This window comes from Spermophilus citellus (genome assembly GCF_964194105.1).
Source record: "Spermophilus citellus genome assembly, chromosome: 6".
In the NCBI taxonomy this organism is placed as follows: domain Eukaryota; kingdom Metazoa; phylum Chordata; class Mammalia; order Rodentia; family Sciuridae; genus Spermophilus; species Spermophilus citellus.
The window spans coordinates 121,845,527-121,863,312 of NC_138187.1; the positions used below are offsets into that span (position 1 = coordinate 121,845,527).

General features: G+C 35.4%; 1 protein-coding gene across 4 annotated transcripts in view; it reads right to left on the bottom strand.

Moving 5' to 3' along the window:
• Positions 1–17,786, bottom strand: part of KCNK2 (potassium two pore domain channel subfamily K member 2) — a 199,791-nt gene that overhangs the window by 92,329 nt on the left and 89,676 nt on the right. For 3 of the 4 annotated variants that reach the window (XM_081299759.1, XM_081299760.1, XM_081299758.1), the window contains exon 3: positions 6,799–6,916. The exons of the other annotated variant lie outside the window; for it this stretch is intronic. In XM_081299759.1, the coding sequence (XP_081155885.1) occupies positions 6,799–6,916 (118 nt within the window). The remainder of the gene's footprint in view (positions 1–6,798; positions 6,917–17,786) is intronic. 4 annotated transcript variants of the gene reach the window in all.

Sequence of the window (17,786 nt, forward strand, 5' to 3'; positions counted from 1 at the left end):
ATTAATCCCCTAATAAGGATTAACTGGGTGGTAACTGAAGGTAGTTAGGGTGTGGCTGGAAGAGGTGGGTCATTGGGGGCAGGTCTTTGGTGTACATATTTTCTCTCTGGTGAGTGGAGTCTCTGTCTCTCTGCTTTCTGATCATCATGTCCTGAGCTGCTTTTCCTCCACCACACACTTTTGCTATGATGTTCTGCCCCATCTCAGTCCCTGAGGAACGGAGTCAGCCATCTATGGACTGAGACCTCCAAAACTGAGAACCAAAATAAACCCTCCCTCCTCTAATTGTTTTTGTCAGGTCTTTAGGTCACAGCAGCAAAAAAAGATGACTAAAACAGATCATGACCTACAGGCTGAGGACTCAGTTGTATGGAACTGCCCCATGTCGGGCCTCAGCTGCAAATGGCAAGCCCAGGCTGCCCACACTTCTGCCCAGCCAACTCCTTATTCAAGAGTTCTCACAACCCCTCTGCAGGTTGGATAATTCCCTCAACAGACTCAGAGAACTCAAGAAAGCACTGCACTTGCTAACTCTGGTTTATTATAAAGGTTATACCTCAGGAACAGCCCAAAGGAGAGATGAATAGGGTATGCACAGAAGCGTGGAGAAAGGGCAGTAGAGGTCTTGAATTTTCCATGCCTTTCCCTAGCACACCACTATCCTACCACCTCAATGTATTCACTCACTCCCAGAATAATGATACTGATGCAAAGATGGGAGACTTTTAAGAGGTTGGTGATTAGGTCAAGAAGTCTCTGCTCCTATGACTGGATCAATATCATTATCATGGGAGTGGGTTTAGCTCATTTCTCTCCTTCCTCCCCTCCCCTCCCCTCCCCTCCCCTCCCCTATCCTTCTCTCTCTCTCTCTCTCTCTCTCTCTCTCTCTCACACACACACACACACATACACACACACACACACATGCGAACACATGTGCCCACACATGTACCCACATACACACGCACAAAAAAAAATCTGCTGTCTTTCCACCATATGCCATGGGATGATACAGCAAGAAGGCCCTCGATAGATTCAGCCCCTCAATCTGGGACTTCCCAGCCTTCAGAACCATAATCCAAATAACCTTTTATTGTTTATAAATTATCCAATCTGTGGTAATCTATCATAGAAGTAAAAAAAATAAAAACAGACTAAGGCAGTTTTTCTGGTTATTGGCCCCATTCTAAAAACATCCAGGAACTCATGAGGAGTCACCTCATTACTACAAACTCAGGTATGGTTGAAAAGGACTCATTATGAATAACAGAGGACATTCCCATCACTCAGAAAATTCTGAGTATTTTAAGAATTCTGTGCCAGGGACCTGGGACCAAGACAAATATATTTTTGTATTATATGATTTAGTTTCATTTGGGGTTGCTATAACAGAACACCACTGATAGAATAATTTATAAAGAAAAGAAATATATTTGACTCATAAGAGACCATGCAGGACAGTTAGGAGAGAGAAGCCAAACTCAGCTTTTGACCAGGAATCCACCTCTTTGATTAGAAAGCCACTTTCACCATAATGGCATAAGTCAATTCATGAGGGCTGAACCCTCTGATTCAATCATTTCTTCAGTGTCCCACCTCTTGACATTGTTGCATTGGGGATTAAGTTTCCAACACATGAACTTTGGGGGACATATGGTTTGGATTTGAGGTATCCCTCAAAAACTCCTGTGTTAATGCTTGAATATGCAAAGATGAAATGACTACATTATGAAAGCTGAACCTAATTGGTCCTTCCTAGTTTGAATGGACTAACTGGGTGGTAACTGTAGGCAGGTGGGGTGTGACATTCCCTGGAAGGGTGTAGGAGCAGTGTTCTTCCTTTGTGACCTCCAGTCACAATATTCTGCCTCTTCTTGTGACCAGAGCGATGGAACCAGCTGAGTATGAACTGAACTATTGAAACCATGAGCCTCAAATAAAATTTTGCTCCTATAAGTTGGTCAGGTTGACTTTTTGGTCACATCAACAAAAAGCTGACTTACATGCATAGATAGTATGCCATACTTCCTGTTGGCCTTCCTGCTTCAGCTTTTGCTTTCTGAATGGCAGCTGAAGTCACACCACAGTTCTCTCTCCTGGTTAAATCTTGCAGTGGCTTCCCACCAAATGCAGAAAGCCAACATGACGTACTGAGTCCTACGTGCTCCTACTCATCTTGCTACCCTCACTTCTTCCTCTTGCTCCCCTCCCTCCAGGCCTCCAGGGTCCACCACACGACATCACCTGTTCCTGGAACATGCCAACATCCACCCTGTGCCCTCTGACTGAACTCATCTTTCCTCTCTCTGTACATAGCTAATTTCTTTTCATCCTTCAGGTTTCAGATTAAATGTCACCTCCTCAGAGAGTTCTTGCATCAACCCTTCAGAACAACTCCCACTCCCTGCTCTGGTTTCTCTCTATTATTGCACATGAGTTTCTTTTGTTGCATATACTGCAATCATTCATGGTCTTGTTTATCAATGTTCCCATTGGTCATTTATCTTTATGATCCAAATGCAAGCTCCAGGTAGGAGCAGAACCACTGTGCATTTCTAGTCTGGCTGAATGAAAGAATAAACCAACAAAAATAGAGGGAGCAAAAAACATCTAAAATAAAGTTTCCTAAAATAACACATAAAATTTTGGCTGTTTTTTTTTATTATTGCCTTTCTCTTAATAGGAACGACTAGTACTCTCTATGAATTACAAGTGTGCTGCCTAAATATTCATTTCACTTTCTACATTTTGACTTCTCTCTCCTCATTCTATTAGTCACCAAGACCAGGTGATCCCTGCATCTAATTCTTTTGGTGTTTTGCCTTCAACACCAGCTCCAGTCTCCCAACTGACACTCTTATCCCCCTCCTGTAGGTCACAGCAAAGGCCTTCTCTTTCTTCTCTTAGCTGAGCTATCAGTTCAACTTCTCCTCTTCCTGACACATACGTCTTCTAATGTCACTGTGAACCTTTCACTTCACTTTCCCAGAAGATTCATGTTCTATCTTAGTATGGTAGGTACAAAGATCCTCCAAAATTGAATCATATTCACCTACTTTTTTCCCATCTCAAGCAGTCAATAATATTTCCCACAGCTTCTTTAAATAATTCCTTTGGTCTCCTCAAATGCTTACCTTTCTATCCCCCAAATATATCCTGTTCATTACTCATTCTGGATTTTTGCTTCATCATGGCACAGATGGGGATGGGGGGCTGGCGCTTCCCCCCATTCATCAGCTGAAACCAAACATTTTCTTCCGAATACAGTTCAGTTCCAACATCTTCACTTCAGCCTCCCCTCTCAGTTCCACCCACACGTTCTTGCCTTCTTTCTCAGTTCTTATAGCACTTAAACAATTGTTCCAGGCAACATTTGATTGGCCTGTGTAACATTTGATTATACAAGACTTATATTTTGTTCTCCAGTTATTTCATATGTGTAATAGTTTCATATGAGACTGCAAGCAAGGACTGTACCCTTACTTCCTAATACTCCCACCAGTGGAAAAAGTAGTGCTGATCCAACAAGAGCCTCTTACATTGATATTGATTTGCATGAACCTGAGGATGAACCCCTTCAACCGTAACCGTTCCAGGTAATCTACAGACCACACTGACTCTTACCCGGTCTCTCCTGCGTGTCTCTCAATGTCTGAAATGTTCCCTTTCCACCTTCATTTACCTGGCAAATCCCTAATTATCTTTCCATTCTCAATGAGGACAACATCTACTAAGGAAAGGCAAGTACCCTCTGTCCATTCCTTACATACTCCCCTACTCTGATATCTATGGAAAGCATCACCCTATACATTCCATTAAATGTTCTTGATTCATAGCACCTGGCACACTATATTATAAATGTCTATTAACCCTCTGGCTTCCTAGACTAATTCATGTGCTACTTAGGGTCAAAGAATTTATCTTTTTTTTCTTTGCAGCAGCAGAGCATAATATTCTATTGATTGTTGAAAAAATAAACGAACAAATAAATTGATAACAAAATCTGTTTAAAAAACTAAAAATTTAGAGCCTAAATATCACTTGAGTGTTAAGAAATGCCCAATATATCCCATTCATACCACTTAAGATGGCTATTTGTTTTTCATTCCAAAAATAATCCTTAAGCCCCCAGTATGTAACAGCACTGGGGAAACAGAAAAGACCCAAACAACTACAAATCCCTAGCCTCTCAGACCTTCATCTTTCTAGTTGAGTCAGGCAAGCTCTGACAGCTGAAAACCACAGATGAGTTCCAAGCAAGTTTCTGCAATGATGCTAAAATGAATGCCAAAATAGTGGCAGTTTGAAAGGTGAGCAGTAGTTAAAATTGGATCTACTTTAAAGGCAGAGCCGGCATAGTTGGCTGATGAACTGGATATGGGGTAGGACAGAAAACAACAGTCAAGGATGGCTCATATTCTATAGGTATATAGAATAGAATTTGTGAAAGGTTTGGAAAGAACATATAGATATATGAAAAGTTTCTGTAAAATGATGTTTTAAATTTTAATATGCAACAACTAACCTTCCCTTGGGCATATTTTGAAAGAATAGCAAGGGTCACATTTGCTTCTTAGACAAATTGATAAAATGGAACAAAAAGACCCTGGACAATTGTTAACAGTCTAGCTCCATGAAGCACTGCCTGTACTAAGTACCCTATAAAAGCCATTGAAATTTGTTTACTATAAGCCTCCCAAATACTATTTTTAAAATGACCAATTCAATGTAACTAATACAATAGGTTACAATTTCTATGACTTCTAACAGACACTTCAAAGCTCACACAATTATTATCATTAGCAAATAATTATACCTTAAATTATATGGAACCATAATTTAGATGTCAAATGGACACATGATAGAGGCCAAAGCTTAAGCTTGTCCTAAATCATAATCTAATACAAGGTGATGCGAGAGGGTTTTGACCTAGGAGTAAAAGCGTATGGAGTAAGAAGTCCCCATACGAGTGACTCAGAATGACTTAAGTCACCTAAGACTAAATACTGAAAGAAACAGTGGGAGATTTGGGCTGTAAGGCAGCTACTTAAATAACCCAAATAATCAGCTACTGTGCTTAATGGCTATAATTTGGGGTAAAGCTGGTAATAATGGTTTATTTTTTTTTTCATGCATTGAAGTATATGTCTGAAAAACTTACTGAATCTGGGGATTTAAACAACGAGACTGTTTATAAACATATGATGCAACAGTAAGTCTGTATAATGACTGAGTCTCTTGCAAAATAATTTAGTGGAGGTCATGATGAGTTATAACTTGGACTCTGGAGTTTTCATTGGGCAGAAACAAGCCATTCTCACTCAAGTCTGTGAGCTCTCTTTTTTTTCCCTCACAGACTCTAAGTAGTTTACACAATAAATAGTTATTTCCATGGTAGAAATGGCCAACATGTCTAAGCCTCAAGCTTAACCCTATTATTATGGTTAGAAATCAAGGTTGCCCTTCTTCCAGATTTTCACAGCCACACAACTTTTGACCTAGCTGATGGAAACGTAAGAGTACACCTTTTCCTGACCTCCTAACACAGGCAAAAAATCAACACGCTAAGATATGTATTTTGCTGACTAGTGATACAATGCACAGAGGCACCACGGTGGATTCATACAATGGCAAGCACTACAGATTCCTGCCAAAGAAAGAATTTTAAGCCAGAGTTTACCCCTATATTTTCCATGTTCTCTTATAGAGGACTTTGATATAAAGCACAGATTTAAAAATTTCACACACTTTATCATTGATGGATAACATTACAGAATACAACTGAAACTTTCAGAATCTCAATGTAATCAGTCGCATGACAGAAATTCTCATTATTAGCACATGCAGAAGGGAAGAACTTCCCTTTTCACATAGATTTTTCTCCCACCTAAACATCATTCTTAACTGTGACAAGTGAACTTCTTTCTCCCTTCTTAAAAGTTAAAGTTTTAAACTCACCCCTTCCCTGAGCAGGAAAACGATAATCTTTGCTAAACCCCACAGGATGGCAAACATTAATTCCACTGTGAGGTCTGCATTTAATCTATTCTGGGACATTGACTGATTCACAGAGAGAAGACATCTTCTACATGTACCCATTCTGCTGTGTGGAAGGTGCTAAATGCAAGCATGATGAAGCTCAAGGACAAAGCCATGATCCCTCTGTGACCCTTTTCAACATTAAATAAATGGTGGGATTAGGAAAAACCTCAGGGGCCTAAATGACTTTGTTTTTCTGATCCTTGCATTTTGGTGTGAACTTTTTTTTTATGTTTATGCCACTGATAAAATATAACATATTAAAAAATGAACCATGAAAGAATTATACACATGAACATGTAACAACACTCAGTTTGTTGAAATGAAGAGTTAAAATTTACAAATTGAAAAAGTTGATATCAAAGAACTTCATGGAAAGAATACTGAAACTGTAGTCAAATCCTTTCCTGCAACACTAAAGAAATAAAGACACACAGAAAGTTAAAACTACTTGTCCTAAGAAATCATTGTTTCAAGCCAGTCTTGACATTACTATGCATTTGTTAAATGTCTCTACTGTGTTGCTCCAGAGTTTCAGATATATTTTAAATATAACTCGGCGTCCAAAAGCAATGACTAATTCATTTCTATGACTCCTCTGTTCAAAATTTCAGAACTCTTTTTCAGAACCATTTTATCACAATCTAGTTTTCTACCTTAGGAAGACCTTTTTTGCTCAACTATATAAATAAATTCAAACAAATGAATTTTAGGTCACAAACTATACCAAAATAAAACACAAAATAAGTTGTCTCCTACCTATGGTTGTAATAACAGTGCCAGCAAAGAAGAAGGAACTTCCCAAATCCCAGTGACTGATTTGATTGGAGGTGTTTCCTAAGGGTATAATCCCTGCATTTATTGCTGCCACTATTTGCTGCAAGTTTAAAAAGAAATTTATCAGTGCACATCAATCATAGAGAGGCATCAAACAGTATCAATCCCACCCCAGAAATGACTAGTTAGACAAAGAGAATCAATTTTAAGGTTTTAATTTTCTATTTAAAATGAAAGTAGATATTAAAACTTCACAGTAAAGAATTTCATAGCAGTTCAATAGTAAGAAAAATACATTTCATATCAAGTGAATGGATCTGCATGAACCTTCTAATAAACAATGGGTACAACTAATGTGCATTCATATCATCAATTAACATAGTGGCACCTTGAATTAAACTAAGTATATAACAATGTTCTCTAATAAGCACCACAGATTTGTTAAAATTTAAAATATCAGATTGCAAATTACAATTTAAATAACATGTAGTAGTTTCATCAATAAAGAGTATTTCCAAAGTGGTAATCATTTCAAATGTTAAACATATGCATCCAAGTCTAGTTGTCTATAATTGAAGTGACCATATATTAAAAAGCTCTTCCCCCTAAAAAAACAGCCTAAGTGGAAAGAAAGAAGAAGAAAGTAAAAAGCATAGCAATTTACTGTCAAGCTTGTCAATCCAGTTAGATTTAGATTTCTCAAATTTCAATACATTCTTATTAATTTTATAGCAATGAAAATCACCAAAGATTAACATCTGCACTATTTAAACAGGGACCATTAAGATCTAATTCTTCTCCAACTATTACTGAGGGGTAGACAGAAAGATGACATTATAATCCCTTCTTCAATCATCAGATGTTGGAGAAGGAGAGGAGAAGATACTAAGAAGAAATAATAAGAAAACATACGAGACGAAAATGTACAGAAGAGAAATATACAAATTATAGAAGAGGGGCTGGGGACGTGGCTCAAGCGGTGGCGTGCTCGCCTGGCATGCGTGCGGCCCGGGTTCGATCCTCAGCACCATGTACAGACAAAGATGTTGTATCCACCGATAACTAGAAAATAAATATTAAAAATTCTCTCTCTCTCTCTCTCTCTCTCTCTCTCTCTCTCTCTCTAAAAAAATTATAGAAGAGAATATTTCTGTTGTAAATAGAGTTTTAGAGGTCTTTATCATTTAATTTTCAGATTTTAATATCTGAAAGAGTTTCATTGAATAAGTAAATAAAAGATCAAGAAAAGAGTGACTGGCTTAGTTATATAGTATAATGGCAAATGGTCATTAAGTACATTCAGAAAATGGAGATAGTTCCCAAGAAAGTGACTAGAAAAAAAAAGATGGAAAAAATCAGGAAACCAAGAGGTGAAACAAAATTTCAAATTTCATTTCAAGCTGACTCTTACAATATCTGATTTGTATTCATCTGTGAATGGAAACTCCTATACTTGTGAAAAAAAAATAAGACACTATGAAAATGCATTGAAAAGATAATTAAAACTAAACATATAATTCCTGAATCCTGAGATAACCCCAGCTCCTGTTAAAACAGTATAGGTATATACTCAAGGTAGTTTGATATGCTTTCTACATAGTTGGATCTGTGAATTATAGTTGGATGGTTGGATTTGTGAATGATATTAAATGTTGCATTCTCTAATCTTAACATGATTCCGCTGCATATTTTCTTTGTCATTAGCACATTTACATAATCATGGTCCAATATGTAGATGCATATGTTGTTCTAAAATTTGTCTCATTATAAAAAAACATGCTGTTTTGAATATATTTGTGTATACATGCTTTCTATTTCTGAACACTCCCCCAGGAGATATTGTTAGAAATAAATGTGCCACATTATGAAGGCACCTGAGGTACAGTAGCAAATAGTTATCCAAGGAAGGTATCACAACTGACCTCCTACAATTTATGAATGCTTAGCAATACCTCTAAAATTCATAACATGTTATCTTTACTGGACTAATGAAAATGTTTACCTTTATATATTGCTTATTGAGAATAATATTGCTTAAGTATGCTTCCTTTATTCTATGTTAAACGTACACAAATGGACACACATAGATACCCATGTACACAGCACACAATGAAGTGAGTTTTGAGAGAGTTCATTCTGTTTACCTCTTTATGGTAAGCTTCATACCAGATAAGGCAGTTCTCACTTCATTATCCTCCTTTCAAAACATGTTCTTTACAGTTATTGCCTTTTTATTCTTGCGTAAACTTTACAATCATTTAGTTAAATTTTATAGAAATTTTCATTTCCATGGGTTTAATATATTTTCATTGAAACATGTCACATGTTTTAAAATGGAAAATATGTAAAACCTATAAATTAAATAAGGAAAACTAACATTATTATAATAGCTGAACTTCTCACCAATGTACATGGCATGTTTCTCTATAGCATTTTAACATATTATATATAGATCTATACATTTTTTCATAGGTATTTTCTTTTTCCATTTTAAATTATAATTGTTTATTACTATTGAATATATACATACATGTCATTCATCCCTTTTACCAGCAGGTCTCAAATTTGATATCTTAAAACTACTTTATAGTTCCAAAATTTATTGAAGACTTTTGTTTATTGGATAATAAGTATTAATATTTACCATATGTTATAATTTCTAATTTTCAAATGTGTTGATTAATTCATAGACAAGTAAAAAGCTCGTGTAAGTAATCTACTTTTATGAAAAATAATTGTTTTCCAAAGCAAACAAAATATGTAGTAATAAGACAAGCAGTTTTATAATTTTATAAAGGTCTATAAAGTCTGGCTCATTAGATAACAATTCTATTTTAATATATGCTTCTGCATTCAATCTGTCAAGATAGCATATCACATAGTCTCTGGAAAACTCCAGTGCACCTTCATAAGACAAAAGGCAGAGTGATAGCCTACTATGGACAACGAAAAAACATAAATACCTTAGTATTATTAAGAAAATAAGGTTTGACCTCATCAAACCTCTGACAGTGTCTTGGGGACCACATTTTGAGAATCACTGCTTAATACTAAACTCATTATTCCCTTTTCTTTGTGTGTTTGATTTCAACTCTACCTGTAAAACTAAAACTAAATAAGTTATTACTTACAAATCACGACATTTAATCTCATCTTTCAATAGCTACATTTTATTACTTTTCATTTCTTACTGCATTGTCCAGTTTTTCCAGAGCCAATGCTAAATAAGAACATTAAAAGCAGATTCTTTGTTCTTAATCATATAAAATCCTCAATGAATGTTTGATCATTTAATATCTTCACTATTGGCAAGAAAATGATGTTTAAATACATTCTGAGAGCAGACATTAAAAAGATAAAACTTAAAAAAAATAAAAATGCCTTCAAAAATAATTTAATATAGCAATAACCATATATGGGATTTAACAGGTGAAAAGATGAAAATTATTTTATTTAAGCATAAACCAAATGAAAATCATAGGTTCATGTACTCTAACACTAGGAAAAGCATAGCTTATATAGCTAAATAAATAAATCAAGGTATCACAAATCTGAAAGGGCTGCTTATGATAAGTCTGCTATTGGCTGGTTACTCTGGAAGAAAGAGCTTCACAGCTAATAAACATGGGGATGCCACACCTTTGCATGTGCTGGCAAACACTGTAGGCATAAGCCCCAGGAACACTAGGGTGTCACTCCCAGGAAAAGCTAACACTTTCAGTAAACATCAGGAAAGAGGAAGGTTTAGACAGATTGTAAATGCACACATAGTATATTTTAATATTTTACAGAAATTTCTTTAACACATTCATTTATTTTAAAAAAATGATTATTAGTCTATGGTGACAAACAAGAGCAAAGCAACAGCCAAGTAAAAACATAAATGATAGAAATATAAATGAGAAAAGGGAAGGCAAGTCTTCAGACTTTACCCAGTCAATTAAATAGAATTGATTATCTTATTGGCTAAAGCAAGCAAATTTCGCCAACAATTAATTTAATACAGCTTTTATGGCCAACACCATTATTTCATTTTATCCCCTCCCAAGGGTTGAGGGTGTAGCTCTGTGGTAAGAGTGCTTGCCTAGCATTCAGGAGGTCTTGGGTTCGGTCCCCAGCACTGAAAAATAAACAATGGCTTTTATTTTGTTCTTTCCTTTGTCAATGGTGAGGTGCAATGTTGCTCAGTTAGATACTTGAATAAAGTCCACAGATTATTTAAATTCAAAAGAAGCAAATCCAGAGCTATAAGCAGAAATGGCAGTGTTTGGCAATGTGTGGGTTGTAAAAAGGCATGGCAGAGCTGTGATGACTGAAACAGAGGCTTGAGATCAAACTAAAAATACATCAAGTCACTATGAGAATGAATCTACCATAAGGTCTTTTCTCTAGTTCTCATAAATTTGTTTTATATTTTTGAACAAAATCTCCCAGTCAACATCCACAGGAAACTAAATGCCCTTTCCTACACAGACTTAGGACTCCTCAATTTCATCCTTGATTCAGATATCAGAGCACTTAGCAAATGTCTTCAGGAGAACTGTTTCCAGTTGTGCTGTATCACATGACTAAAGTAACATGATGACTTAGTAGATAATAAAATTCACTTTTCCATTAAAAGAAACTTTTGTGAACAATCATGTTAATGTTGACAACTGATGAACAGGTTGATTTCTTTGGGTTAAGATAAAGAAAATGTGCATTCCTATGCATTTAATGCTAATAGAGGATTACTTCAATTGTTGATTAAGGAAGGGCTGCTAAGACTAAACCCTAAAAATAGTACAAGATAATGTTGATTGAATTCACACTTAATTTTGCTCTTCAGTTTATAAACAAATATATAGAGTGTGCACTAAGGAAAAGAAGTTGATTACAAGTTTCTGGTTAAGAACAGAGACTTCAACTTAAGAGAGGACTTAGAGGCTTACAAGCACTCAGATGATAAAAACAATAATGCATAAAGGTAATTACAAAAAATCTTGGTTTCCATGACAATAATGGCTTCAGATTCAAGGTGCAGAGAGCTCTGCTGTGAATTTGTGCATTCTTGAATTATAAAAAGTTGATCTCTCTGTGTCCTTTGGCCTATTGGAACTATATTCAGCTTTAACACCAAAGTTGATAAGACACACTACTTTGAATTATATACTAGCACAAATGAAATCCCAGGAAATCATGGACAATCATAAAATCTTTCCATGAGTCCAATGCTAAGAACCAACTTTATGTTTGTTATGTGGTATTAGAATGACTACTTTTTCATAAAAGGAAAAAATATTGGAAATTGAGCAAGCTCTAGAAGGCTGAAGGATGTATTATTTTTTTTTCCTTTTTTTATTGATTATTTAAAGCATTACATAGCTCATGATATATCATCTTTCATACATTTGACTCAAATTGTGTTTTGAACTCCCATTTTCACCCCAAATACAGATTGCAGAATCACATCTGTTACATATTCACATTTTTACATAATGCCATATTAGTGACTGTTGTATTCTGCTACCTTTCCTATCCCCTACTATCCCCCCTCCCCTCCCCTCCCCTCCCATCTTCCCTCTCTACCTCCCCTGCTGTTGTTCAATTCTCTCCCTTTTTTTCCCTCCCCCTTGCCCCTCATAACCTCTTATAATTTTATGTATCATTGAAGGTCTCCTACTATTTCCATGTGCTTTCCCTTCTCTCTCCGTTTCTCTCCCCCCATTCGTCTTTGTTTACTGTAGTCTTTTCCTCATGCTCTTCCTTCCTGTTCTGTTCTTAGTTGTTCTCTTTATATCAAAGCAGACATTTGGCATTTGTTTTTTAGGGCTTGGCTAGCTTCGCTTAGCATAATCTGCTCTAATGCCATCCATTTCCCTGCAAATTCTATGATTTTGTCATTTCTTAGTGCTGCATAATACTCCATTGTGTATAGATGCCACATTTTTTTTATCCATTCATCTATTGAGGGGCATCTAGATTGGTTCCACAGTCTAGCTATTGTGAATTGTGCCGCTATAATCATTGATGCAGCCGTATCCCTATAGAGCGCTTTTTTAAGGTCCTCAGGGAATAGTCCGAGAAGTGCGATAGCTGGGTCAAATGGTGGATCCATTCCCAGCTTTCCCAGGAATCTCCATACTGCTTTCCAAATTGGCCTCACCATTTTGCAGCCCCACCAGCAATGTACAAGTGTACCCTTTTCCCCACATCCCCGCCAACACTTATTGTTGTTTGACTTCATAATGGCTGCCAATCTTACTGGAGTGAGATGGTATCTTAGGGTGGTTTTGATGAAGGATGTATTATTTTCAGAGTAATCTCATAGTGGATCTGAAAATACGTGACACCAACAAATTCTAATTCCTCTCCTTTTTGGAATATTCAGTTGCTCATGTTCCTCAAAACAACAGAATGTTCCAAATGTTTTCTACAAAATCTTCTTATTAAAATCACATTCAATATTTCATTAAAATATACTACCATACCTATAATACTAAAAGTTGAGTCACAATAATTTGAACATATTAAATGATATTCTGAACTGCAGGTATAAGGTATCAACAACCAATTATGTTACAACAATGATGTGTATATAACTGATCCAAATGACAAATTTTTTTAATTGAATATTTAAGAATGTTCTTATTTTTTCTCCTTTTTCCCATTATTTCCATTTATAATTATACTGACACCTGTATAATCATACCATTCCTCAAAGAGTAATATAGGTATTGTCTTGCCAAAAGTATGTTAGGTATGACCATAGATCTTCATTTGAGACAATATCATTGTAGGATATCAGTTCCACCTTGAGAGCAGCTAGTCTTCAGAAATCCAATCACACATCTACAGTACGATGTCTGACCATTTCAACCACGTAAGCAAGCAAGGTTACTTTGAAAAAGTAGAAGAATGCATAATGAGAAAGACAAAATAATAAATGATGCTCTTGTTAAATAACTTAGTGAGCAGATAATTAAAGGTGTCGTTATGATTCATGTTTACAACACAAAAATAGTCATCACTCATCAACAACAGTCTCCTATGAGTTGTTGCTAGAAGCTGCAGGATCCTCATGCATCTCACTTTTGACCTCTGGCTATGTGTCAAGGTTATGATTCCATACTCCCAGAGGACATGACAACTTTGAAAGGTTCTGCTAATAAAACCAGAGACTATCTCAAGATGGGCCTTACTCTTCACAGGCTCAGAATCCACACACAGCACAGGTGGAGTCTTGGTAACCTCAACTAGCATGTTTGAATTGTTGAGGATCCACACTGGATTATCCATTTCCTAAGCTTTTTAAAAAAATTACTGGTCATATTTATCTGGAATGTTATTTATGGGCATAATTTACACAAGAAGCATCTCTTCTCTTATCGATGACAGGTAGAAGTCTCAATCACTAGGGCTACATCTTAGGCCATTATACATATCAAATTAGGTTCCATCAATGGGCAGCAGCATATGGCTTGACAGTCAATTTACACAGAAAACTATCCCATGACACATCCTTTGTACCACTAGGGATAAGCCCCAGAATCCAGACCTATCTTCTTTTTTTTTGGTTCTTTCTCCTTTCACAATATTCTGGAAATTAAAACAATGACATAGGCTTCCTTGAATAAAATGATATTTCTGTTAGAGTGCCACTCAGGACATGATATTTCTGTTAGAGTGCCACTTAGGGCAAGGGAGCACGCAACTTCTTGAAAACCACATTATATCAGCACATTGCTCTTTAAGAATATTTCATGAGAAGTCTTCAGGTAATGCATATAGTACATTCAACCGTCTAAAAATTGCTGAACTCTGAGCATTTGGGGCCTTTGAAATGGCATTATAATATCAGCATACAAAAGGATGGTACTTGTGTTTTGATGAAGAGTGTGTAATAATATACCAGATTTCATTGCACTGTGGTATTTATTATTACAGAATTAAAGCCAATTCCCATAACCAGAAAATTGTTAATGGATCAATCTGTTAAGACTTTGCTTACAATTCTACAGTGAAGAGTATGTACTTACTAGGTTAAGTTAAATCTTATGTTGCTGAGAATGTTACTTCCTGAAAACATAAACCAGCTGTTAATTCCTTAGTGGAAACTCAAATTCTGTTCAATTTTTGCATATTTCTGAGAAATCCAGAGATACTAGATAATAAAGATGGTTATATTTTGTCAAAGTGAAATTTTACATTCATGAATTGACATCAAACATTCATACTAATTAGTATGCATTTTAACCTAATTGAAAAAAATAAACTTATAACAGGAAAAATAGAGATAGCTACATAAATCCAAATAGTCAACAACATCCCCAAATTACATCTTACAATTAAATAATTGTTACAAGTATTGATAAACATGTTTTCTAAATCTTACATCAACAATACTTCTTCTTTTATAAAAAGCATAGTTCTGATTTCACACAGAGAAAACGAAAGGATTAATACTTTCGCATTTCTTATACAATATGTGTCAGCTGCCACTATATTTAGAAACCGGGAAAGAAGCACATTTTCAACTTTCCCTCAAAGTATATTTTCTAAGTAAGAAAGGTAAAATATAGTAATATTTTTAATCTATTTTTTGTTGGAAACAATTTGAGTCAAAATATATTTCATGTTTTTTTTTCAAAAACGGTTTTAAAAGTCCCAGAGTATATTTGCAAGTAAAAGGAGACCTAAATTTAATCACACATATATTAGAAACTTCTTATGAAAAAGTATCCTTTTAAAAAAAATGAAATCTAATTTTTACAACTTAGAAAAGAAAGTATTTCCTTCAGGGGAGGTTTGGTTTTTTTTTGGTGCCAGACTAAAATCTGCTGCCTTACCTTCTCATGGTGTTCCTTCTATTTAAGGATTATGCAATTGCATGTCAATGCTATTTTTACAGGCTAATGAAGTGTACAGCTTTTTTCTTGTTCTTTTGAAAGTGTGAATTTACTTCCTATTAGTAGAAACCAAAATTTAAAATCTAAAGCAGGGAACAACAGACTTGGGGGTGGATGATATCAAAGGGCCAGAAAGCAAAAGGCGTATATACTGCTGGGTATGAGAGCTATCTGGGTATCTGGTCATATTCACTTGGGAAGGTTTTTTGATCATAAAATAATGTACAAGTAATTGGGTATTTTGGAAAACAATACTAAACGGACAAAACAGTCCCTTAAACAGGTTTTTTTTGCAATATTCATATATTTAATTTTGTTTTTTTGTAGTTGTAATAATCAAATGTCCTCAACAATTTTCATATAAGCATGTTCTAAGCATCTGGAAGTTTTCAGAGCTTCAAATGACCACAATATCTCACTGAGTAGCTACCTGCAATATGACATGATCATGGCTCTATCATTGAATAAATCTGTATAATGGTGTCCCAGGGCAAGTGACCATTTACAGAGTTATTATAGAGAAGATTTCATACATCAGACAAGGAATGAACTTGAAACACTAAAATCCTTTCATTCTTTGAGCCTGAATAAAATAAGCACATTGTGAATAGTAAAGAATAAAATATGGTAAAGAACCTGAGTCCTTGCAAGTCTGAAAGAACCAGAAAAATACATGTGAAGCAAGCATACTAAAACCTGCATTCGGGCTAGGGGTGTAGCTTAGTGGCAGAGCGCTTGCATAGCATGTGTAAGGCACTGGGTTTAATCCTCAGCATCACATAAAAATAAACAAATAACAGAGGCATTCTGTCCATCTACAACTACAAAAAAAAATTAAATAAAAAATAAATAAAACCTGCATTTCTCCAGTGGTGCATTTTTCCTTGAGTCTTTAGGGATTCCCTAGTAGAGTATGAAATAATATTTATAGAAATGTTAATTTTTGCCAATGTTTCTGGCCACCTTCTACCCCATCCGAATGGAGGGAAAAAAGATTAGTAAGGGAAAAGAAGATCATGAAGAAAGAAGGTTTTCATATAAAACAAAAAGGGCAAGTAGAAAGAAAGACGATAAAGCTTATTTAAATAGCAAAATAAAGAGTTCTAGAAGAACAAGATAGGAACTTAGTTCAATTTACAGTCACTTTATTTTTCTAGAAATTTCCTTTAAAAAAATTGTCTTCAAAGTAGAATTTGAATAGGCAGGAGACTGAAATCAGGGATACAACATCTAAGAAGATATTTTTATACTCTTTGCCTAAGGCTGCTACAATAACCGATATATATTCACACAGTATGTTTTTAAGACCTGAATTTCTAAACTGATGAGAAGAAATAAGCTAAAGTGTGACAAAGAGAGTTTACTCTGTCAACTACCTGCATCCATAGTTTCTAAACTTGAAACATTATGTTGGTTTGTTCCAACAGAAGGTAACTGATGTCTACTCATTTGATTTTCCAATATATACTTAAGCCTTTATTTTCATATCAGATACAATTTAACCCCCAAAAAATGTTTTATATCTATATAAATGTAACTATAGTAGAAATGGTTAAGAAAATTATTCAGTTTCCATAGAAAGATAGTCTTTTATAATTATAAAAAAAGATAAATAGAGGGGCTGGGGCTGTAGCTCAGTGGTAGAGCGCCTGCCTCGCACATGTGAGGCACTGGGTTTGATCCTCAGTACCACAGAAAAATAGATAAATAAAGATATTGTGTCCATCTACAACTAAAAATAAAAGTTTTTTAAAGACAAATGGAGTTTTTTTGCCTATCCATCTTCAATATATAACTAAAGAACTCAGCAAAGATAAAAATTTTCATGCTGTGGATACACACACACACACACACACATCAAAGTGATCAATTAACAAACTGATATTTGAATCAACAAACTTCCTACAACCCAAATTAATCATCAATAAAAGCCAAACACCACCCTACTGAAACATTCCAGTGAGAGTATGATAGACAGATCCTGTTTGAGGCCACATAAAATTTATGTATCTCTCACTTCAACTGAGTTGACTCATTGCCATTAATAATCCCACCAGAAATTTCTCTGCTTTCAGATTCCAG